Raw genomic sequence first — 23,463 nt, 5'->3', positions numbered from 1 at the left:
ACTGCATTACTTGTTGATTATTTGCATTATTTTGCTGTCTTTTTACATTTGGCAAGGTGTGTAACATTTTTAAATGCTACTGGCTGTTGCTAAAATCAGTCAGGCCTTTTGGTACACTTTCTCATTCCCACCCTGACATCCTGTTTCAGAAGGAAATACCTCTATATATGAAATCAAATCACAGCTCTCAAACCATCATAGGCAATTTAAGAGTAAAAAGTTTAACCTTGATTCTGTGGAGGAGGTCTGCATACCAGTCACCCAGCCCCTGGAGAGAAGGGTATGCAAGCTTTGTCCAGGACTCTGGAACTGTATCCAAAAACAGAGCATTTCCTAGCTCTTCCATGTCTGTAGTGATGGTTAACTCTCCCTGAAAACCACCAACAGTGCATTTATTTTTACCCTTTTTAAACCATTTTCTCTGGGCCAAGCCAGACACACATCAGAATAAATAAGTGCTTACCTTTAGACCTAAATTGAGTTCTTTCAAAGACCTTGAGATTTCCTTGGTAAGTATATTCATCCTCTCACATTCTTGGAACACAACAATAATAAAAGGGGTTTTCACGTTCACTTTTGACATGATCTCCATCATATTAAATCCTTCTGGCAGCTTTTCCAAAATCTCATCCAAGATGTCCTTCACCTGAAATAGCAAAGTCTCAGTAATGGCCAGTCCTCCATAGCATATCACTTGAAACTTATAGAAAGATAGAAAATTTGGCAAGAGTAAATATTAACAAGTACCTTTTCCTCTCGTGAGGCACCACTACCTCCAGCAGAGACAGACTCTTTGGGCTGGAGCTCCAGCACAGTACGGAAGAGCTTCTCAGAGGTGACGGTCAGGATGCCAATCTCAGCATTAGGATGCAATCCATACAGATATGGGCTCTCGGGTGGCAACATCTCATCAATGTACATATGATAACCCTAAATACAGGTAAATATACAATGAATCAAGCAAAGGAAGGCAAAACAAAAATACGTAATATATTGGAATACACCCTGTAGAACTTGTTCCTTATGACCTCAAATTGGTCTTTATCAGGGAATGCATTATTCAATTTTAAAATTATAGAAACATATTAGGAAGAGATAATGATTTATGTTTCCTATAAAAGGGTCATTTTATAGAAGTAGAGTTTATTAACAGCACATGAACTTGACCTTGTAGTCCAAGTTACGTGGTACTGGAAAGCCCGGCACAAGCTGCATTTCCTCCTCTAGCATCTCTGGCTGCAGGTATTCCTGAAGATATGTCCTGCATAGTCTTCGGTCCCAGTCATCAGTAATATGACCACCATACATGATCTCACCAAACAAGTAACGCAGATCATCCCAGGGAACCTAAATGGAAGTGTAACAGGAACACTAATGTAGAATGGTGTACTATAACAACTGTGAATACAGAAAATCCTTTTTATTCACCTCGGAATTGGCCTCTAGGTAGTTGTAGAGGACATTGACAGAGATGGTAAGATCTCCATTGTTGAAAGGGTAAGACCTGTTCCAGCCTTGTGCTCCAAACTTCCGTCTCTCAGCCACCACAGCATGGAAATAACACAGAGCAAACAGAATGACTTGGAACTCTGATTCTTTTGAGCACATCTCCAAGGTGTCCTATAAATAATAAATTTGCATAGTGTGACATAAATTAAACTCATACTGTGATATATTGACTGCATACTTGAATTTACACTACTGTGAAATTAAATGCTTTTGTAGATGTAAATTTTCTAGCTTAGCCAGGCAGGATGTGGCCTTTTTTATTACCTGATTGAAGAGGTTGAGTGCTTTGTGCAGGTTGGCATGCATGCCAGTAGGTGGCTCGTTGGTGATTTTGATAGCATTTTCTAGCAGGCCTTGTGGGATGATGTGAGAGTCAGGTGTAGGGGCTGGCTCAGCGCTCATAAACACACGGTAATCAGTGTGGCTCCCAATACTGTACTTCTCTATTATTTTATCCAAACTGCCCAGCCATTTTGCCACGAGGTGGATGTTCTAGAAAAAAAATACAATCCGCACATGTTAAGTTAGTAAGATTAGAAAATGAATTGGTATTTAAAAATATATTTTCCCTAAAAAAGAATCAACTAATGGACTAAAAGTATCTAACACCTCTTACTTCATATAACTGAAGTTGCATATAATAAATGGACTCGAAAGCATATAGCAACCACTTCTGCTGGTAAGTACCTGCAGAATGACCCAGTGTCCCTCCACTGCTGCTTGGTCTAAAGCAGCCTCAGCCACTACCTCCTGGCCCTGACCCAGAGACACATTGTGAAACTTGCCATTACCAGTGGTAAAGCCCATCTTCTTACCTGTGGGAGAACAATGAAGGTCATGTCATTCAACTTCATAATTTGTTTTTTAGAGCAGAGTGATGTTTAAATTTTACTGTATTATAATGTCAGAAATAATAATAAATAATAATAATAATAATAATAATAATAGTCACAACATCCTTTTGATCAGCGTTTCTGCTCATGCTGCTTGGGTACAATTATTACAAAAAGGGTAGGTAAGGGTACAAGGAGAACATTTTAATCCTGACCGTAACTCTGCAGACTTTACACACCTAGTGCCTCTACGTCCGTTAATGGGTCAACTCCAGGAGAGAGAATGAAGAACATAGGAGTGGATGAGCTGCTCTCTTCAAAGGACACAGCAAACTCCACACTGCGGCCATCCACATACTTGGTCCCTAGCTTTGCCTCAACAAAGTTTCTGCAGGGTTCAGGCAGCACATTACGGGAAATATTGCATTTACAAAAGTAATTCTTGAATCTTAATTAATTAAAATTAAATTAATTATGTCATTAAATAACACAGACTGAAATGCAATTATGTAATTATTTTGCATAGCACTTGAAAATATGCAGGGTGTCCAAAAAAGTCAGGAACAAATGGTAATATTGTTGAGCAAATGTTGTAAATAATAAATACAAATATGTAGTTTTACTCCCACTGGTTCCCGAGTACCCTGTATAATACAACATACATATAAACCGATCAGCCATAACATTAAAAACCACCTAATATTGTGTTGGTCCCCCTTGTGCTGCCAAAACAGCTCTGACTCGTTGAGGCATGGACTCCACAAGATCTCTGAAGCTGTGCTGGTTTATCTGGCACCAAGACATTAACAGTAGATCCTTTAAGTCCTGTAAGTTGCGAGGTGGGACCACCATGGATCTGACTTTTTTGTCCAGCACATCCCACAGATGCTCGATCGGATTGAGATCTGGGGAATTTAGAGGCCAAGTCAACACCTTGAACTCTTTGTCTGCGGCTACGCAGCCCCATACGCATGCGATGCACTGTGTGTTCTGATACCTTTCTATCATAGTCAGAATTAACTTTTTCAGCAATTTGTTCTACAGTAGCTCTTCTGTGGATCTGACCAGACGGGCTAGCCTTTGCTCCCCACGTGTATCAGGGGGACAGGTTCATGGGCACCCATGACCCTGTTGCTGGTTCACTGGTTGTCCTTCCTTGGACCACGTTTGGTAAGTACTAAACACTGCATACCGGGAACACCCCACAAGAGCTGCCGTTTTGGAGATGCCATCACCATTTGTTCTTGGCTGACAGGAGTGGAACCTGATGTGATCTTCTGCTGTTGTAGCCCATCCAACTCATAGTTTGATGTGTTCTGCATTCTGGGATCCTTTTCTGCTCACCAAAGTTGTAAAGAGTGCTTATTTGAGTTACTATAGACTTCCTGTCACCAGACCAGTCTGGTCATTCTCTCATCAACAAGGTAGTTTTCTGCACCATTCTGTGTAAACTCTAGAGACTGTTGTGTATGAAAACCCCAGGAGATCAGCAGTTTCTGAAATACTCAAACCAGCCCATCTGGCACCAACAACCATGCCACAGTTAAAGTCACAGAGATCACTTTTTTGAACCTTAACTGAAGCTCTTGACCTGTATCAACATGATTTTTATGCATTGTGCTGCCACATGATTGTTTAGATGAATGAATGTGGTGCAGGTGTACAGCTGTTCCTAATAAATATATATATACATACACATATACATATATGTGTTTGTGTGTGTGTGTGCGCGTGTCACCTCTACTGTAAAATGACCATAAAATGACAGTCCTGATCACATCTGTGTGTTCTTACAAAAAGTATTCCCCTACCTGATAGCATAACACATACGGTCAGGTCTCATGCATCTCATCATACACAGCTTTTGTATGCCACTCTTTTTTTTCCATTCTTGGGGAAACAACTCTTTCTCTGGAGCCTCAGACTCTACAAACTTCTTCCAGCGTGTGGCTAAGCCTTCTATATCTGTGTCCAGATTTCTAAACTCATCCATTTCAGCCAAAGCCTAACCATACATAAGGCAAAGCAGTTTATTTAAGCACAATTCAAAGTGATGACAGTGGTATTAGTAATCATCCTGCAACTGCTTTGAGGTCATTACTAGTACAAGAAAATAATGAACATTCCTGCAAACCTTTATGCCACCCCATCCCTGGTTGGAGAGGAAATCAACAGGTGATACCAGGCCTGCTTTGAAAGGGAATCTTAGCAAGAAATCCAGTTCTGAAGAGTTGATCTCATTACTCCTGACCAGTATCTGAGAGGATAAATGTTTATAGGTTAAAAAATACTAAATATCTATACCATGATAAAGGCAATTCTGCGACTGTTAGCTGATGTTTTGATATTAAAGGGAGTTATTCATTTCACTGCATAGAACAGTTAACTGAATTATCCACATACTTGGAAAGTAATCAGAGCAATGAATGTGAGTTTATCCCTCTCAAACAAGCAGCGGTTGGTATACATGAAAACAGAGTACGTGATTTCATTGATAAGGTTGTCCACTCGCAGTTTCACATCATCTGCTGGCTCAGTTCGCATAATGGCTACCTCAAATACCTTACTAAATGCCTGAAACATTGACAAAAAAGGATGTCTGTCTTTATTCATTTTCTGTATTCATTTATTCAGCCTATTCTGAAAGAGTAAACTTTACCTTCAGAGAGAACTGATAGATGGGGTTGATTTTATTAAGGTCACTGAGAATGAAGAACAGCAGAGCTGCACGGATAGATGCAGGTCTATAACTCTCTCTTGCCTCATTGATCTTTGCCTCAGTTGTCTTTGCTTCAAGCACCTAGAGACAATTTTCAGCTGTGAATGACTGCTGAAAAATATTTTAGTTGATATGTCTTATGGCATCTTGAAATTCCTTTGACCTTTTGCTCAATCTCAGTTGCAGTATGCTTGGTGGTCTCCAGGTTTTCCACTAGTGCTGTGTCACCAAGGAAGTTTCCTGAGGCAGCTGAGATACGGGCAAGCAGGGAATCCTCTAGCTGCTTCAACACAATCTTAAATGTATTTTGCTGTTTGGTCAGTTCCGCCTGAAAATTGGTAGATTGTCAAAAGGCTTTATTAACTTTTGTGCTTGATTTTATAGTGCAATAAGCAAATTGCAGAAACAATAATTGTAAATGCAACACTTACAGCAGCAGTAGAAACAACACATGAATATTAACTAAAAGTTGCAAATATTCCGCAGTTTTCTAATATGTATCTCAGGTTAAGACAAAAAGGGCATCACAACTTGGTATACAATGAAACAGTAACAATTATTTTCTCAGGCTCACAAGTGGCACAGCAAATAAGTGTTTGCCATATTGTTGGGACACTGGGAGTTAAAATCCTGGTGATGCCGCAGCCATCCGTGGCCAGGAGCCAAGGGAGCAAAACTTCCTCTGTCTATACAGGTTTAGGGAAACTGAAGAATGTTTTGCATGAATGGACTGCCCCACCAGCTCTCCTTTATAACAAATTTTAAGTCAATAAATTTTTTGTTCTTTTTACAGGGAAACTGTGTGCGACCATACAGCACTAATTCTACAGTTAAACCAACCTTTAGACAGTCAAGTACACACACAGCCTGCTCTCTCAATTACATTTTGAGGTATAATAAAAATAAGATTACAGCATCAAAGGACTTTTACACCAATAATGTATAATAAATAATCATAAGGTGTAAAGAAAAATAAAGAAAATGCAATTTACCTTAAGCTCTTCCAAGTCAGGTCTTTCTTTTGCAACAACAGCTGCCAACAGCTGGTCTTCCAGCCCATCACGTGTCACAAGGAAATTAATCAGTGTGCACTGAGCCTGCATCTCCGGTTTATAGTGAGGATTGAAATGCTTAGTGTGAAGTATGAGTCGAAAATTAGGGTGGTATTCTACCTCCTTATCGCCAATACATATATACCTGTTGATTCAAGCCAATTTTAGAAATGCCACCTTCTCCCTGAGTTCAACTGGTTTTAGTAAAATTACTTACTTTCCCTTCTTAATTGTATTCCTTCCAAGCAGGGGGTCCAGCACAGGCTCTACACTCTCACTGATGTTTTCGATCAACAATACATCTCCACTGGATACTGCATTCTCTATACTGTCAAGGTATCTGGATTAAAAAAACAATAAAAATTTATGAAATTGCTCTTAGAATAATACGCTACCCAGAGTCTTTTAGCACTTTTAGCACTTTTAGCACTTTTAGCCTTGCTGTTTTGTGATTCCCACTCTGTTCCCCCATAGCTCTACTTCATTATCATTACTCTTCATTATCAATACCGAGCTATTTCAGACCCTTTATACTAATATCACTCACCATTGCTAAAACGATTATACTATTGAACTAGGTTAGGCAAAATGCAAATTTCTATAAAACACTGGATTAACCTGCTGGTAGACCACTCTACCCTGGAAAAAATCACAGCAAATCTTAAAAGTAATAATAAGTTATTTCAAGACACCTGGCCATGCTTCTTAAAAGTACAAGAATTTTATCCAACCTTCTCTTGGTAAAATATTTATTCATAAGTTGTTACCTATACTCATCCCCAAATATTAATAATCACAGTGTGTATTTGTCTTTCATTTTCTTTCTCTCTTCCTCATTTGGAATTTTTCCTTTCTATGCTGTACTGCATGTATTTTTCTCTCTTTTATTGTTTCCATTTTCTCTATTTGCTGACTACTGCATCTACTGCAGCTTTGTGGATGGAATAATGATAACAAAGTGAGAAATATAATTTTTTTAATTCCATCAAAAATGTTAGGGTTTGGAAGGTTGCTGTAGAAATTAAATTAATTGTTATTATTTACAAATAAAGGCCCTGTCAAAAGACTGCAAGCATACCAATCAGGCCTATTTTTCACAGAATGGTGGAGTATATAAAAGGCTAACATATCACAATGTCATGAAATGACAAGAAGTGACAAAAATGGATAAAATACAGTGCTTTTAATAACAATGCATACCTGGCATAAACCAGACTTACCCTTTCTGTCCCAAACGTATGATTTTGAGGTTGTCTCCATATTTGTTCTTGATCCATTTGATACCCCGGAGCTGAGCATCCACGATCAGTGGCCAGCGCTCAGTGTTGCAGAGGATGGTGGCATTCTCAACAGACATGCGGTCACTAGGCAGACCCTGGTTGCTCCAAGCTGCTATATCTGCATCGTCGGTAAGGAGGGTCAGAGGATCTAGACCCTCTGTGATGGGAATGGGGACCTGAGATGGACATGTTAGAAAATTTGTAAGACATTTGATGAATTGTAATGTGAGGCATTGGAACATTTTAATCTATATAGCACCTTAAGTTCCCTGAGGTAAGGAAGCCAATATTTATCCATGAGATCGGTGCGATATTTCTTTGTGAAATATCCAACATATGACACAAAAGCTGAAATCAGCATGACATCACCACAGAGAGTTTTTTCCTGATTTTTTAACTGGGCTACTAATTCTGACCAACGGATCTTCTCAGATGCTAAACCTCCAACAAGTCTAGAGACAAAATTAATTATTATAAAATCATAGAAGTAATTAATTGTTAGATTTAATGTATGTTTGATGTACATTAATCAAACAAATCACAATAATTATTACAATTATAATGAATTTATATTCATATAAATATTTTACCTGTTGGCAAGGGAAATAGTCTTATTAGTAGCATCAGCTTCCTTCTGACACTTCAGTTTGTCATCTCTAGCTTTCTCAGACTTAGACGTCAGATCGGCCAAATTGGCATTCAGTTGCTAAAATTCAAAAAACTTGGTTTTATCTTTTGTGAATAGGGCTTTGTATTTTCGCTATCACTTGACAGTTGTGAGTATATGGCTTACCGCTATTGTGGACGTGATAACAGACAGTTTTTCCTTGGCTGCAGCCAGCTCAGCATTGGCCTGGTCTAAGGCCATCCTTTTGGGCTTTACATCACAAAAGACTTCATAGAACGTTACAATATTGATGCACCATGAGCAGAGACCAGCAGCAGCTATGGACTTGGAGCGAATAAAGTTTGGCTCAAATTTAGGGTCTTTCTTGAAGGGTCTTGGTAAGCATAGAAGGGAAAAAGGCTGATATTATGATTTTTATAAAATATCACAATAAATTCATAAGAAACCAAAAGAAAACAGCAAAACCACTTACTCAAAAGCTTTCATACATGTATCAGGGATATTTTCTTTATTGTAGTTGATCAGACTGTCCAGAAAAGAATCAACTTTTGCCATCATGTTTTTAGCTGCTTTCCAACTTTTGTCTTTGGGGATTTTGCCACCAGGGGCAAGGAGGATCATCACAGCTGCTGTGACATTAACTACAGCCTCTGGAGGTGAGCCAAATGACTTAAGCTCAGTTAAATTGTTCTACAGGACAACACAGCAAAAGAAGAAAATAACCGTCAATAAAAAAACAAATTCATGGTTATTGACAAGCACAAGACACATGCCAAGCCGAAACAAATATTTAATAGAGCTATGAAATAAGTTTGGGAAAAAGACCACACTTGATGCTCCACCTCATATACTCTCAAAAGTGGAGTGCATGTAACTTATTTTAGGTACACCTACCTTGTACTTATATTCACTGGCCACGTAATCACAAAAAGCACACCACTGAGAAGACATATATTTGGGTACTGGCATGCAAGCTGATGTTGCAGTAACACAAATGTATCAGGTAGATCAGTTCTTAGCCTGTTGGTCTAACACCAACCACTATTCTCTCTAACTGTACACCTACAGGGTAGACTAACAAGGTAGGTGTGTTAAATCAAGTGGACAGTAAAAATATATAGTACTTAAATACCCAGTATCTGCCACCTACATATTTACTGTTCAGTAGTGGTCCTATGGAAGCCCCTTTTCATTGATGAAGATGGCTGACAAATTGTACACATTGGCTATAGTATGTACATACCTACAAACTGGTATGTAGTTTCAACTAATAAAATAGCCGAAGTGTATTGGTACAAGATATTGTTCATTACCCTGTGCATAGTTTTTGCACTGAGAACATTATGCTAGGAGACTGTTGCCTATACTAACTATACCATACATTTTCACCACTTTTCATGGAAATTGACACCATGGCACTGAACTACAAGCACTCCCAATTCACTCCCAATTCCCAATTCTGAGAATGCTCCTTGAGGATCACTGCAAAATTTTCCAGATAACAAAGTCCAACTTATTGGGTGCTGATCTTCCAAAGCATAACACAGCTACACCCAGATTCAAATTCAAGATATCAAAATAGCCCATCAGCAGCTGGCTTTCTACCTCAGAGTTTTTGGCATCCTTCTTGTGTAAAGCTATTGACGGTGTAGTCATTTTTACCTTTTTGTGTGTATACTGTGCTATGTGCTACATGTACTGCTATACTGTAACAGGATTGGGGACTGGATCCATTCAGAAGAGGTTTTATTACAAAACAGTCTGCAATCCAATATCGAAAATACCAAAAAAAACCAAAAAAAAAAAAAACAAGTCATACACAAAAAGGTAGCAAGGATCAAGACACAACAAAACACAATGTACACAATAAGGCATTACTGGTAAGGCTTCGCAAATATACTGTATGAGTGTGTGTCTTATATAGTCCATGAACAGGAAATCAGTGGAATAATCAGTGTCCTAGAACTCAGGGGAGGGGGTCCTCTAGTGGCATGATGGTGAAATATCCCTGGTGTGATATACCTTGTTTAGTGTGTTCAAAGCCTCTTGTGCAGCAAGCAGAGCAGGCTCAGCTTTGGCTAGGTCCTCCTCACAAGACTTTTGCTTCTCACCTACATTCTACAGATAAATAAAATGTAAGTTAAAGCATAATTAGGACTTATTTCTATTCCCAACAGATTAACTAATATTGGTAAACCTTGCTGAAATATGTACCCCTGACAATTATGTTATTGAAAATGATTCAGTGTTTTTTTCCACATTACTGGGTTTTTAGAAATTAAAGGCCACAGTTTTACCTTGGCAATAACTTGCACTTTCAGCTCCTCCTCATCAGCAATGGCCTTCTCCTTGGATACCTTCTCTGTTTCTGCTGTTACAACTTGAATAAGCTTAGCAGCATCTTCATTCTTCTGTTTGAGCTCTACTTTTTGAACTGCCAGTTTAGCATTCAGGTCATCTACCTGATATGTTTATACATTCATAAATTCATGTATGTCCATGTAAAAGACAGATAGAAAATTATTTTTTAATCATTAGTGTTTATTTCTAACCTGTGCAGAAGTATTCTCCAATTTGACCAATCCCTGCACAAGTCTATCCATTTTTGATAGTAGTTCTGTCCTTTTTACACTAAGCAGATTCTGATAGAGCTTAATCTGCTCCAGAAAGGTTTTTGGGGTGGTGTAATTATAGCGGCGATCTGATAGGAGGTAGCATTTTGACATGTCATTCACTGTCTTGTGAACATAGGCCATAAACTGACTTAGGGAGTCTTTGATTTCAAGCTAGAAAAAAAAAGGATACAACTTAAATGCCAACACATGCTGCAAGTTGTTCTCTTTATACCAGAGAAAACATTTACAGTAAAGTACACAGATTAAATACTTTCTTGACCTTTACCTTAATGCCTTCTGTCTCAGAAAGGAAGCGGGCGCTGACAGACACCAAAGCTTCTTTTGGCCACTCATGGAACCAGTCAATAGATGTACAGTTAACTACAGCAGGGAATTTGCGAGCTCGAACTCTTAGAGTTGAGCCCACTGGGGAGAAGCACAAAATCACCTTCCAAAGGATAAACAGACAAAACTTAAAACCACAAAGACCACAAAGAAACACAAAGACTTTTCGATTGAATATGGATCTTTTTATTAATTTATTGATCGTTGTCACCTTTAACTGTTTCCTAACTCTGTCAATGAAGAATTTCCAGCAGTTATCTCGCGTGTCTTGCAGGCCAGTGCCTTTGATCTCATTCCTCATAGCACCTATAATGTTTTCAACCTCATCATTCTGGAACAGGCCAGGGATTTCCCCTGAGGCCAGCAGATCATTAATAAGCACCAGGAATGCCTCCTCTGCCACTTGAGAGTCTGTCATCAAGAACACGGTGCCTATGTTCTTCACACCAGCCTTCATGTACTGAGCACTTAGGTCCAACTGTGGATTACATTGTGAAAACGAGACTGTTACTGTACTATGGACAACAGTCTAAAACAAACTTTCCTGAAACCTGTTAATCAACCCTCAATTTCTAGTATTTCCTAGCACAGTCTGCATGCTATTTTCTGTTTAAATGCAAAATACATCAAATGCTATCAACTATCAATCAGAACAGTGACATGCCTACCTTTAGGTCAGAAATCCCATAGCCCTTCCTAAGAGTGATTTGAAACACTTCTAAATTACTGATGCTAGCTGCCAAACGAGACAAGGACTGTTTTCCACTCCCCCCTACCCCCACCAGCAGTGCATTGCCCCTGGGACTCTCCAGTATACGGTTAATCCTGCAAATATGGCACATGGCATCCTCAAAGAGAACCTAAACAAAAGGAAGCAGGATCATTTTTAAAAATCTTCAAATATGATGAACTGTTACATCAATGAATGATTACTTTGAAAGCTACAATGTCCAAGTAATTATCTCATCAATTAAATTTTCTGTTATTTACCAGATTCATGACTGCATTCACTTCATTGTAACTGTCTAGGGCTTCAGTCAATAATTTATTCAATGCTGCCCAGTCTGGTATGGGAAAATATTTTGGATCTCCAATTCCTTGTGCAAAGTGGCAGTAGATATTTGGTTTCTCAAAAAGCTTTCCTGGATTTACTTCCTTTTAAGTAGAGAGTATAGTTTTTAAATAAGCATGCAAAGGTAAATATGCAGCCTGTCTATTAGTCTATAGCCTTTACAGCCTTTCTAATGCCAGACACATTCTACCTTACTAGGCCTACCTCAAAGCATTTTTTACAGATATCTTCCTGAATCTTTTCAAAGAGTTCCATGTCCTTTTCATCTGTTAACCTGTCCCCATAGACTCTGTTGCATTCATGCAGCCAGATTCTGATTAGGTCAAAAGGATCTTTCACACACTCTGGAGTGGAGAACAACAAACCCTGCAGCCAGACAGAAGTTTGATTAATGGTTGAAAAAAAAATCAGCATTGTAAAAAAAATAATTTAGAGTTTGTGTTCAATACTTCCAATACCGTTCCATGCTAATTATCTAGAGTAGTGTCAGAATGTAGGTCATTTACTGACAATTTACTGTCAGTAAAAAAAATCTCATTTTTCTTTGAATGCAGTTAGTATTTAAAATAAATAAGCAAGCAAGCAAATTTGTTGACCAATTATTTATATTTATATGACCTTACCTGGGAGTGATTGTAGGAACTCAATGAAATTATATACCTGGAAGATGTTGGACAGATCTCTAAGATTGAATACATAATGAAACTTGACAGCCGTTGGAAGAAAAGATGTTGATATCTTCTGATGAAAAACTATTAAAGATAATAAAATTACATAGGCACATTCAATCAATTCTGCTTTATATTTCAATCAGTTTAAAACTAAGTAAGTGGCCAAACAAAACCAAACTCACTGAGAGCTGAGTTAACAAATGTTGAGCAGAAATTCTTTAGTGCAGGAGAAAATCCATTAATGCCTAGGTGTTGTGAAAAGATATTGTTGTAGATGCTGAACAGGGCATCTTGTCCAGGGAAGCTCACAGCAAACACACAAAAGTGCCTCTGTGAAATACAATTACAAAAAAAGACAACAAAATAATGTACAGATATTGTTTCTCTAGAGAAACTGTACTTGTACCCCTCCAAGCCTACCTGTAGTCGAGGATCAATTGTGAAACTGCCTGCAGTGGGGTTCATGCAAGCCACATACTGGCAGTTGTGTATGTCTTTTAGTGTAAGTTTCTGTCTGTCATACCTAGAGAAAATGAGAAAATTGGAAATAAGGTATGAATACAAAATAATAAAAAGCAACATTTTATTGTCACTTGTCTTACTATAGGTGTTTCGAGAGTAGAGTATAGGTGTTTAAACAAGTAGTAAGAAAATACACCAATGTTACCAGTGGCCATGATCCATGTGTTGGCGGATGAGTGTGTGTGGGGCCACAGTGAAGTATTTGTCTACCTCAGGCATGTTCATATCATCAATGAAGAAGATTAGACTTTTGTTTCCTGGGGGACCGTAGTTACGACCTGCTTTCTTCTCTAAAGGCTTTTCCAAAATGGCTGTTAAATAATATATTCAATATAATGAAATCAAATTTTTACCACACAATTAGAGGATTAAACATCAGTAAAAATAAATAAAATGATTGATTAGAGGCATGCACACCTTGGAGCATTGCAGAAGTAGTGTAGAAGTTAAAAGGCACAGACTGAATCATATACTGATCTGTGCTAAGGCTGCGCAATTTGTCTCCCATGAGCACAGACTTTCCACAGCCAGCATTTCCTACTAACATTACTGGCCTTTTTCTCTCTATTAGCTCATCCATGAAATAACGTATACGAATGGTCTCAGAAGTGTGAACCAAGGAGGCCTGTGTGAGAAACAAGTAAATATTACTTCTTCCATTCTCTTCTTTTCTGTCTGTTGTAGGTATGTAGACTCAGAAACCTATTGTTAACCTGCAGTGGAATGTCTGGATCCAGAGTGAATTTAGGTACTTTTTCTGTCCATGGAATGAATTTTTTTGACTCTCTGTCGATGAAATAATCAAACACTGTGCCCTCTGATGGAAACTTGATGGTCTTGAACTCACTGACCCACCATTTGCTGAATTCCACACGATAATCAATTAGCTAAATAAAAGAAAGGTGTATCACTTTTATTACATTTCCAAAGCCTATAAATATGAAGAGATCAATAGGCCTGCCAAGACAATTAAGTTATCGACTTATCATACGATATATGGACATGACCACAATCGTCGAAATTCAAAGTCACCAACGTTTTAGCCATTCACACTGTTTCTGTCCTCTCATCTGCTCTAGGGTTGTCAAATTAAAATTCAAACTTTGAATATTCATTGAATTTAAGAAAAAAACGCAAATTTGAATTCAAAAACTGTGTGCACTTGAATTTAAGATGTGTAGCAAGCACTAGCACCAATTTTAATTAAAACATACTGTTTAAAAAGTGACACGCAAGATATTAACAATGCACTAACAATGTTTTTTTTTTAAGAAGAAAAATCTAGAAAGAATAGTTCCAGTGCTTGAAATAATCCAGTCCTAGTCAATAATGTCGGGGATTGTCACCAGTAAACTGAGGTGCATTGCTAGCGGCCTAATTACCTCAACCAAACGCATCCTATACACATATGAGATTAATCAGACATATACACAACATAAACATATTACAACTTTCATCTGCACAAAATGACGAGAATGCACAAGTGAACCTGAAGTTAAGTAAGGCAAGAGGTAGAATGGTAAGTCACGTTGTGAATAAGATCTTTCCATAACAACGCACTAAAACACGGACAATGAAGAACTAAAGCATAAACAATTCACAATATTGTATTACAATAGTGTAACATTAATACTGTAATATTATTACTGGAGATCAGGTTTTCACAACAAGGGCAGTTTTCACATGTTTTTGTTGATATATGTTTAATATATAGGATAAGTGTGTGAATATTTGGTTTAATTTTTGCATTTCTCGTCAACTAAAATGCCATTTATTTTCAAATATTTGATGCGATTTTAGTCAGAGTAAAATTGATTAAAATTAATAAATATGAAGAAATATTGACTACATTTAAAGGATCTTTTCATCAGTAGACAAAATCTACGATTAAAAACAGTGTGAAAATTAACACTGGAACTGGCCTGAGAGCCTAGGTTAAATTTTTTTATTTTATAATTTTATGCAATTTAGTTTAAAACTAAATGCACTTTGTTAACAGCTAGGTTTGTTCTTTGTAATAAACAGTATAAAATGGCACTGTTTAATTTGCATTTATTTGTTGCGGTCTCTTGTGGACTGCTGATTTAAAAATCTGGCGTTTTTTTGACATTCCAATTCCTATGTCTGAATATTCTTAAGAATTAAAAGTTCATTGCTCTTTGAAAGGGTGTACTTGCATTATTATGCTATTATATTATCATTATATCAGTAGCATAAAATGGTCTTAAAATGACAATAATATCATTTATCACAATTGTTTCTGGGACAATATACTGTCCAACAAAAGTAGTTATCGTGACAGGCCTAGAGATCAATAAGGTATAAGATCTTTTGAACAAAAAGCTCAGCCACTGATCTGAAGGGCATATCACACCTGATCCTGAAACATGGAACTTCCAAAGGCCCATACACAGGCAAAAACCAAGTAAAGCTCATAGAGCTCTTTGCTGGAGTCAGGTGGAATGTTTTCAGGAACCAGAAGGCACTCCATGAGGTATAGTAGTGTTTGAACTAGTGTTATCTCTGGGATTGGGATTATTTGTTTTAAGCTGAATTTGATCTTTTCCAAGCAAGCTGGCAGATACTTCTCAAACAAAAGGAGCAGATATGCTTTCTCTGACTGGACATCTCGTTTCTCGATCCAACTTGTCACAACTCTAAAGGATTATTTTCACATGGTTATTACAGACATTTTATTATCTACACACCATAGTTAATATTACAGATTTCTGATTTCTGAATATTATCTATACTTTTGGTAAATGAATACAATCTAAAATAAATACACCCTAAACTTACGGACACCAGCCCAGGTCAGCAGAGTTTACAAAGAGAATTCCAGCTCTAGACACTGTAGCTGGAGTAGCAGTTCGAAGGTCTTTGATCTCAAAGACTAGTCGCATGGTGGGGTTCAAAGGGATACGCTCATTACTGGCCAGAGTCAACACCTGCACACACCAGATATAGAGAGAGGAAAGAAAATGTACATCATTTAATAAGCAATATAAAATCCTGTTTGTTTGATAACTAGCTATAAATCAGTGCACAACAGTAGCACAGAGGCAATGTCTATGTGTGATGTGCCATATATACCTTATTGTCATCCATAACTGTGTTAAGGGATTCAATCCACATGGGGTCAATATCACCATCCAACACAATCCACTTAGGGCCATCATGAGTTATGTTAGCTACCTCCCTCATGACACATGAGAACAAACCTTTAAAAAAAAATAGCAGATACTAAGGACTCATCAACAATACCTGTTAGTTGTCTTGCTATTGGAACATAAACAACAGCATACAACATGATTAACCATCTTCTTAACAGGAACAGTGATTTAATGTACCATCTTTCCACTCTCTCGTAGCAGTGCTGATAATCCCAAAGAGCTCATCACAAGTAACAGCCTTAGGATCTAAATCCACTACAACAGGCTTCCTCTTCATGTTTTGGTATGTTCTGTTCAGAGACTTCCAAACCTTCCCATTAAAAGAAACATCTACTCTTTAACAATAATAATTACATATTCATTAAATACTTAAATACTTAATAGTTAAAAACTTAATTAAATAATAATAATAATAATAATAATAATAATAATTTTTGCCAAATAATTTCGAATTCAACAACAACAGTTAGGTGATTTTGCATGCAGTTTGCATTATACTAACTGGCGGTCATACCTGTTACCCATGTTACACATTAGAAGCAGAGAATCATGGTCATGTATTTACCTGAGACTTGCCACTCCCTGCACTGCCAATGATAAAGACTGAATGTCTGACAGCTAGTAGTTCCTCCAACTGAACCACCTTTAGCACAAAGCTGTCCTCGGCCTGCAGTTTCAAATCCAGCACTGACTGCTTCACCGTCTATGGACATGAACAGATTACAGGACTTATAAATGTCTCTATTCATTTTTGATACATTCAATAAACCATTTAACCTCTAAACAACTGACAACTACTGAAAAAATCAGAAGGCCAGTAAACAACATACATACTGGTGGAAAATCAGTTTTAAATTTTAAGTAGTGATAAATCAAATATACCCTAATAAATTTTTTTTCTGTACTGATTGATTTGGTACATTTGAGACTCATTACATTAGTTAAAATCATCAATCCATATTGAACCAATAGGATGATGTCAGTGTCAGTGTTTTGCTTTATTCTGTGTTGGCATTTTTTGCAGCCACCTCCCTCTTGCCTGCATGCATATTGTTCTACTGTAACTTTCCAGAATCACTATGTTAATCAACAATTTAAAAACCTAAATTATGTTCTTATTAAGTCAATATTAAAGACAAAATGCTTTGCTAATCATTATTAACTTTATAAGAACAATTTATAAAGAATACAATTCAATGGAATACAACACCATCATCTGCATCTTGTTTCTCAAACTGTGAACATGAAGTAATACACAGTATCTGAGTATTCTGATATTTATTCACAAGGTCATGTTTTTTGTTTTTTTTTCTTCAATATCTTGTTTATTTCCCTCGGATAATACTTTTGTTCCAGTGCACTGTTACTAGAGATAACCACGAGGAGGAAGTTCTTTGTTGCTATGATGTAATGCTGATTTGGTCTGTTGGAATCTCCTAGATCGATATGCTACATTATTGCACATTATAAATAACAACTGTATATGAAACTGGGATCATTTCAACAACCTTCTCAAATTCCATATTCCTCTTCCTAGGCACATCAAGCGCAGGGAAAAGATCTCCAATAAGTCCCATGAAGACTGGCATGTCATCCATCACAATCTTGGGAATGTTGAAGTCTCTTAAGGCTCTCATCAACACCTGGTCTTCTGGTCTGCCTGGGTCTCCTCTCTTTAAGGATCCAGCCACCACAAGCACTGACTTAATTGCACGCAGTCCCCAATCATAATGATCCTAAGAATCAGGAGAAAGAATACTAGTGGGATCTGTGAGAAGTGATGTCATACATGAAGCGATGTATGAGCTTTCTAAACTGTGATAGAATGCAGATTGAACACACCCTAATAAATTTAAAGTAAATCATAATACCTGTTTAGAAAGCAATTCTTTACACAGACTATAAAGAGTGATGAATTTCCTGGCTAGGATTCTGGCTTCGGTAAATCCTTCTGCCACCAACATAATCTCACAAATCAGCTCAAAATCAGGAACAACCATAGCACATGGCCTGTACACCAAACATGAGGATATAAAAACGGTATTGAGCATAGAAATGTTATTTCCCTACAAGCTGTTGTGAGCAGAAAAACTATCCTGTACCTGAAAAGGGCTTTGAGATTTTCTGGCAATTCAGCACGGCCAGCATATCCAGGATTCATGGTGATGAAAACACCAACAGTTGGGATCAGTTTAATGATCTGCCCAAAGAAATCGATGGTGCTTTTTTTTTCACGGATGCCAGCCTGAATACACTTAACCTGAAATTTTGTGCATAATAGAAAAACTGTGATAGTGTGTAGTGTTGCCTATATTTGCACATTTTATACAATATTTAATAATATTATTTGGGATTTAGCTACAAATACACAATGTCCTGCTCACATGAACACCACATTTTAAAAATATACCCCTAAACCTCAAAATTTCTTATGAATCTTATCATATATTATAATCACATGAAAATGTTACAGTATGAGCTTTTTGGTTGCCCATATAGGATGCTATTATTACTAGTATTATTATTATTATTATTATTATTATTATTAGCTGTAGTTATAAATACATAATTCTTCAATAAAAAACAAAAATCAAACCTGTACTGCTATGACAGACAACACTTCTACAGATATCCGATTGAACTCATCAAAGCAGCCCCAAGCTCCAGTCTGGGCCAAACCTTTGTAAATATCTCCACAAGACTTTAAAAAAAATTCATTTGTATTAATTAATGTGACAACTATCCAAAATTTGTGTACTACATTTCCATTTCTCATACCTTGTAATCCATTTGTTCAGAGCAGTTGAACACATACACCATAATACCCAGTGCTCTCCCCAAATCTTTGGTTGTCTCTGTCTTTCCAGTTCCAGCAGGGCCTGCAGGTGCCCCTCCCATAATGAGGTGGAGAGACTGGGTGAGAGTAATGTAGCACCTGCTCCAACAAAACATTGATAATTAAAAAAGAAAACAAAATCATCCAGGTGGCAAAAGTGTATAGACAGGCTCTTCCTACCTATCAATATCATAATGGTATACCTATCAGTTAGCGGTGTGATAACCAGTCGAGGGGTGTTTCCTAAATATTCATACGAGTATTGGAACTGTGCGTCACAGATATTGGCAAAGCATTGCTTTCTGACGTTATCCCAGCGATGCCTCAACTGAGACTGCCACATAAATGCTTGAACATTGTCAATCTGGTTTTAACAGAAAATAAAACTAGTGTTATTATTTGTATCAATTTGTTTAATAGCTATTGATCATGTTGCACATACTATATAAAGTATGGTTTAGACAATTCCATGCAGGACCTTTATGGATTGTACTCACTTTGTTAGCAATCAATTTAGCAACAACATCGCGAGCATGAACATCAATTGTACAGATAGTCATGATCTTCTGGCGATCTCCTTTAGTGAGCTCACCAATCAGCAGTGTGATCAGGGCATTTAGCTGAGAAACCTACAAGAAACAATATACTTGATGTAACAAAGGGTTTGTAATCAAATAACAGTACAGGAAATAAATGCAATTCTAAATAGTTTGCAACTGTATCTTAGTCAGTTTAGTTTCCCAAGAGCAAATACATTTATATCAAATAGGGAGTTTTCCCACTGTTTAAATCAACCGTTTCTGGTCATTTCCCACTTCCGTCTCTGATCAGCCATAACTTTATGACCACTGACAGGTGAAGTGAATAATATTGATTATCTTGTTACAATAGCACCTGTCAAGGGTTGAGATATATTAGACAGCAAGTGACCAGTCGGTGACCAGTCGGTGTTGGAAAAATGGGCAAGCGTAAGGATTAGAGAGACTTTGACAACGGCCAAACTGTGATGGCTAGATGACTGGGTCAGAGCATCTCCAAAACGGCAGCTCTTGTGGGGTGTTCCCGGTATGCAGTGGTTAGTACTTACCAAAAGTGGTCCAAGGAAGGACAACCGGTGAACTAGCGACCGGGTCATGGGCGCCCAGGGCTCACTGATGCACGTGGGGAGTGAAGGCTAGTCTGTCTGGTCTGATCCCACAGAAGAGCTACTGTAGCACAGATTGCTGCAAAGTTAAAGCTGGCTATGACAGAAAGGTGTCAGAACACACAGTGCATCGCGGCTTGCTGCGTATGGGGCTGCGTAGCCACAAACCTGTCAGAGTGCCCATGCTGACCTCTGTCCACTGCCAAAAGTGCCTACAATGGACAGGTGAGCATCAGAACTGGACCACAGAGCAATGGAAGAAGGTGGCCTGGTCAGATAAATCACATTTTCTTTTACATCATGTGGAAGGCCGGGGGCGTGTGCATCGTTTACCTGGGGAAGAGATGGCACTAGGATGCACTATGGGAAGAAGGCAAGCTGGCGGAGGCAGTGTGATGCTCTGGGCAATGTTCTGCTTGGAAACTTTGGGTCCTGGCATTCATGTAGATGCTATTTTGACACATAACACCTACCTAAACACTGTTGCAGACCAGGTACACCCCTTCATGGCAACAGTATTCCCTAATGGAAGTGACCTCTTTTGGCAAGATAATGCGCCCTGCCACACTGTAAAAATTGTTCAGGAATGGTTCGAGGAACATGACAAAGAGTTCAAGGTGTTGACTTGGCCTCCACATTCCCCAGATCTCAATCCAATCGAACATCTGTGGGGTGTGCTGGCCATCAAGTCCGATCCATGAAGGCCCCACCTCGCAACTTACAGAACTTAAAGGACGTCTTTGTGTCAGATACCACAGCACAACTTCAGGGATCTAGTGGAGTCCACACCTCGACGGGTCAGGGCTGTTTTGGCAGCAAAAGGGGGACCAACACAATATTAGGCAAGTGGTCATAATGTTATGGCTATATATACATATATATATATATATATATATCGCTACATTTTGTTATAGATTATGAGTACAATAGTAAATTTTTATTTAGTTAGTGTTTCATTTTCATTGTGAAAAAAATGTAATTGTCCACAAACCTGCTTTTTGAAGTAATCCTTCATGGCAGTTTCATATCCCTCTTCAAGTTTTGCTAAAGCATTACCCACCTCATTGGTCCACCAAATCTGAGTGGCAGCTAAAGCAATCTAAACATAAAACAGTAATAATCATGTAAAAAAAATATGTAAAGGGTAGGCATAGTACCAAAATTTACATACAAATCTAAGTGGGAGGAATATACAGTACAGTTCTGTGTAAACCTGTGCAGGGTGGTCAAAGAGCCACTGCTCTCTGGGCTTCTTTTCATAGGATGTGACAGCGTCTTCAAATTTAACTCGCAATGTTTCCACCATTCTTTCCAACACTCTGTTTAACCATGTCTCTACCTGAGAATAAAAGTTTATGGGCAATGCAGGTTATTCTTTAAAATTACTACAATATGACCATCAATGTACCTTCACAGTTTTTTAGATATTTACCTGTCCTGAACAGTCACATTCTCTATCAAATGTAACATATTCATTTTCATTACTGTACATTCCCAGTGCCTGTTTTAGAGGTTTATCATTTTCATCAAGTTGGAACTTCAAATTGGATATGCTGTCAAACAGTTTTGACAAGTGTTTAGTGACCTATAAGAAAACAGAGAATATGTTAGGCAAATAATGCAACAAGATATGGACACAATCTCAAAAGGAAATTTTTTGAAAGGTCACCTCAACAGGATTGTTGCCACTTGACAATATATCCAGGAGATCCGCAGAGGACACAAAGTAAAACCGAGGAAAAGCAAGTCTTTTGATCTCTAAATATTCTACCAGTGCTTTCTCACATGTTGCCAACCTGATAAAGAGTACAATATGGAGTTTTAGTTCTACCTGTATTGCAGAACTACATGACCAAGATTAAGTAGCCAAAATTACTTGGAAATGGTAAAGGAACTTGCAAAAAGTAAAGACAGTCACCTAGACTCTAAATTTTCCAGCTTCTCTGCAAGACCTTTCTTATTTGTACACTCAATCACCATTGGAGTCTTGACGGCATCAGCCATCACTTCCTTAAAGGAAAAAAAATTAAAAAGTGAGTCAAAGGTAATGATAGCCATGTGTAGGTGGCACAGGTCATGAAAAACCTACAGTAATTGATTAGTCAAATACTACTCCAAACATACAAACTGACTTTTCTTTCGCCTGCCACAAAGTTCAATAAAATGCTGAATTCCTCTATTGGAATATTTTTTATTCTCCCCAGATTTTACATATGGCAAGGCAAAAAATTCTACATTACAATGTTTACAATCAAATGCCATAATTGTCTAACATAAGTCTACTGAAATGTGTTTTCTAAAAACATAGGAAATGCGTCTGAATAAATAAGGAATAGTACATGACAGACCGTGCGGTTTTCAGAAAATAATACATGCCGGAGGGTGTGATGTGATGCGACACGAAGTAGACTGCATTATTTTCGTATAATTGCATGGTCTGGAAGTATGTTATTACTTATGCTTATACCACAGCCATTTGCCAACGATTACAATCTTTAATTTACTGGGGAACAACACATCGTGCATGATATGGGACTAATAACATGATATTAAATGATATACTGTGTATGTGTAATGGTGTTTATGTTAATATTTATACTAGATTATATACATTTATATTATATTTATATACATTCATGTACAACAGATATAAAAAGTCTACACAACCCTGTTAAAATGGCAGGTTTTTGTGATGTAAAAAATGAAACCAAGATAAATCATGTCAGAACTATTTCCACCCTTAGTGTGAAATTACATTGTATAAAAATTAAGTGAAAAAGAATCAGAAACATTTTAGGGGAAAAATAGAAAAAATAAAAAAGTTAAAATAACCTGGTTGCATAAGTGTGCATACCTTTTTATAGTTGGGGATGTGGGTGTGTTCACAATGAACCAATCACATTCGATCTCATGTTCAAAAGTAACTATCATACAACTGTCGTCATTCAAATTATTCTGATTAATCCCCAAATAAAGGTCAGCTGTTTCTATAGAATTTTCTTCACATCTTCTTGGTTTCATCCATCTGCTGAAGCCATGGTCCGCAAAGAGCTTACAAAGCATG

At 37.7% G+C, this 23,463-nt stretch overlaps 2 protein-coding genes across 5 annotated transcripts in view; one reads left to right on the top strand and one right to left on the bottom strand.

Annotated features, from left to right (window-relative positions):
- Positions 1–18,067, top strand: part of LOC113527469 (CDP-diacylglycerol--glycerol-3-phosphate 3-phosphatidyltransferase, mitochondrial) — a 37,195-nt gene extending 19,128 nt beyond the window's left edge. The window contains exon 11 of the mRNA XM_026915318.3: positions 17,957–18,067. The gene's annotated coding sequence lies outside the window, so the exon portion shown is untranslated. The remainder of the gene's footprint in view (positions 1–17,956) is intronic.
- The window catches only part of LOC113527468 (dynein axonemal heavy chain 17), a 41,893-nt gene that overhangs the window by 3,017 nt on the left and 15,413 nt on the right, over positions 1–23,463 (bottom strand). Inside the window, exons 28-78 of one of the 4 annotated variants that reach the window (XM_053238621.1) lie at positions 22,318–22,409; positions 22,069–22,195; positions 21,832–21,984; positions 21,613–21,738; positions 21,391–21,498; positions 19,753–19,884; positions 19,459–19,619; positions 19,198–19,354; positions 19,016–19,120; positions 18,522–18,679; positions 18,291–18,429; positions 17,928–18,155; positions 16,985–17,122; positions 16,597–16,729; positions 16,340–16,467; positions 16,046–16,194; positions 15,621–15,903; positions 13,960–14,133; positions 13,664–13,871; positions 13,392–13,557; positions 13,145–13,247; positions 12,907–13,054; positions 12,714–12,805; positions 12,258–12,419; positions 11,972–12,136; positions 11,650–11,841; positions 11,193–11,459; positions 10,923–11,084; positions 10,574–10,807; positions 10,319–10,483; positions 10,044–10,139; positions 8,494–8,711; positions 8,187–8,394; positions 7,984–8,099; positions 7,653–7,845; positions 7,334–7,569; positions 6,331–6,453; positions 6,054–6,258; positions 5,225–5,389; positions 5,002–5,142; positions 4,746–4,916; positions 4,477–4,599; positions 4,154–4,347; positions 2,582–2,730; positions 2,197–2,324; positions 1,774–2,001; positions 1,429–1,620; positions 1,168–1,347; positions 748–930; positions 464–646; positions 227–370 (exon numbers count right to left, since the gene is read on the bottom strand). In XM_053238621.1, coding sequence (XP_053094596.1) covers positions 227–370; positions 464–646; positions 748–930; positions 1,168–1,347; positions 1,429–1,620; positions 1,774–2,001; positions 2,197–2,324; positions 2,582–2,730; positions 4,154–4,347; positions 4,477–4,599; positions 4,746–4,916; positions 5,002–5,142; positions 5,225–5,389; positions 6,054–6,258; positions 6,331–6,453; positions 7,334–7,569; positions 7,653–7,845; positions 7,984–8,099; positions 8,187–8,394; positions 8,494–8,711; positions 10,044–10,139; positions 10,319–10,483; positions 10,574–10,807; positions 10,923–11,084; positions 11,193–11,459; positions 11,650–11,841; positions 11,972–12,136; positions 12,258–12,419; positions 12,714–12,805; positions 12,907–13,054; positions 13,145–13,247; positions 13,392–13,557; positions 13,664–13,871; positions 13,960–14,133; positions 15,621–15,903; positions 16,046–16,194; positions 16,340–16,467; positions 16,597–16,729; positions 16,985–17,122; positions 17,928–18,155; positions 18,291–18,429; positions 18,522–18,679; positions 19,016–19,120; positions 19,198–19,354; positions 19,459–19,619; positions 19,753–19,884; positions 21,391–21,498; positions 21,613–21,738; positions 21,832–21,984; positions 22,069–22,195; positions 22,318–22,409 — 8,331 coding nt within the window. Of the gene's footprint in view, positions 1–226; positions 371–463; positions 647–747; positions 931–1,167; positions 1,348–1,428; positions 1,621–1,773; positions 2,002–2,196; positions 2,325–2,581; positions 2,731–4,153; positions 4,348–4,476; positions 4,600–4,745; positions 4,917–5,001; positions 5,143–5,224; positions 5,390–6,053; positions 6,259–6,330; positions 6,454–7,333; positions 7,570–7,652; positions 7,846–7,983; positions 8,100–8,186; positions 8,395–8,493; positions 8,712–10,043; positions 10,140–10,318; positions 10,484–10,573; positions 10,808–10,922; positions 11,085–11,192; positions 11,460–11,649; positions 11,842–11,971; positions 12,137–12,257; positions 12,420–12,713; positions 12,806–12,906; positions 13,055–13,144; positions 13,248–13,391; positions 13,558–13,663; positions 13,872–13,959; positions 14,134–15,620; positions 15,904–16,045; positions 16,195–16,339; positions 16,468–16,596; positions 16,730–16,984; positions 17,123–17,927; positions 18,156–18,290; positions 18,430–18,521; positions 18,680–19,015; positions 19,121–19,197; positions 19,355–19,458; positions 19,620–19,752; positions 19,885–21,390; positions 21,499–21,612; positions 21,739–21,831; positions 21,985–22,068; positions 22,196–22,317; positions 22,410–23,463 lie in introns of those variants that run through there. The other 3 variants (XM_034309192.2, XM_053238620.1, XM_026915314.3) reach the window with 3 other exon arrangements.

This window comes from Pangasianodon hypophthalmus, chromosome 12 (genome assembly GCF_027358585.1).
Source record: "Pangasianodon hypophthalmus isolate fPanHyp1 chromosome 12, fPanHyp1.pri, whole genome shotgun sequence".
NCBI classification, from domain to species: Eukaryota; Metazoa; Chordata; class Actinopteri; order Siluriformes; family Pangasiidae; genus Pangasianodon; species Pangasianodon hypophthalmus.
The sequence above is the reverse complement of the archived record's forward strand: the minus strand, read 5'-3'. Positions and strand labels throughout refer to the sequence as shown.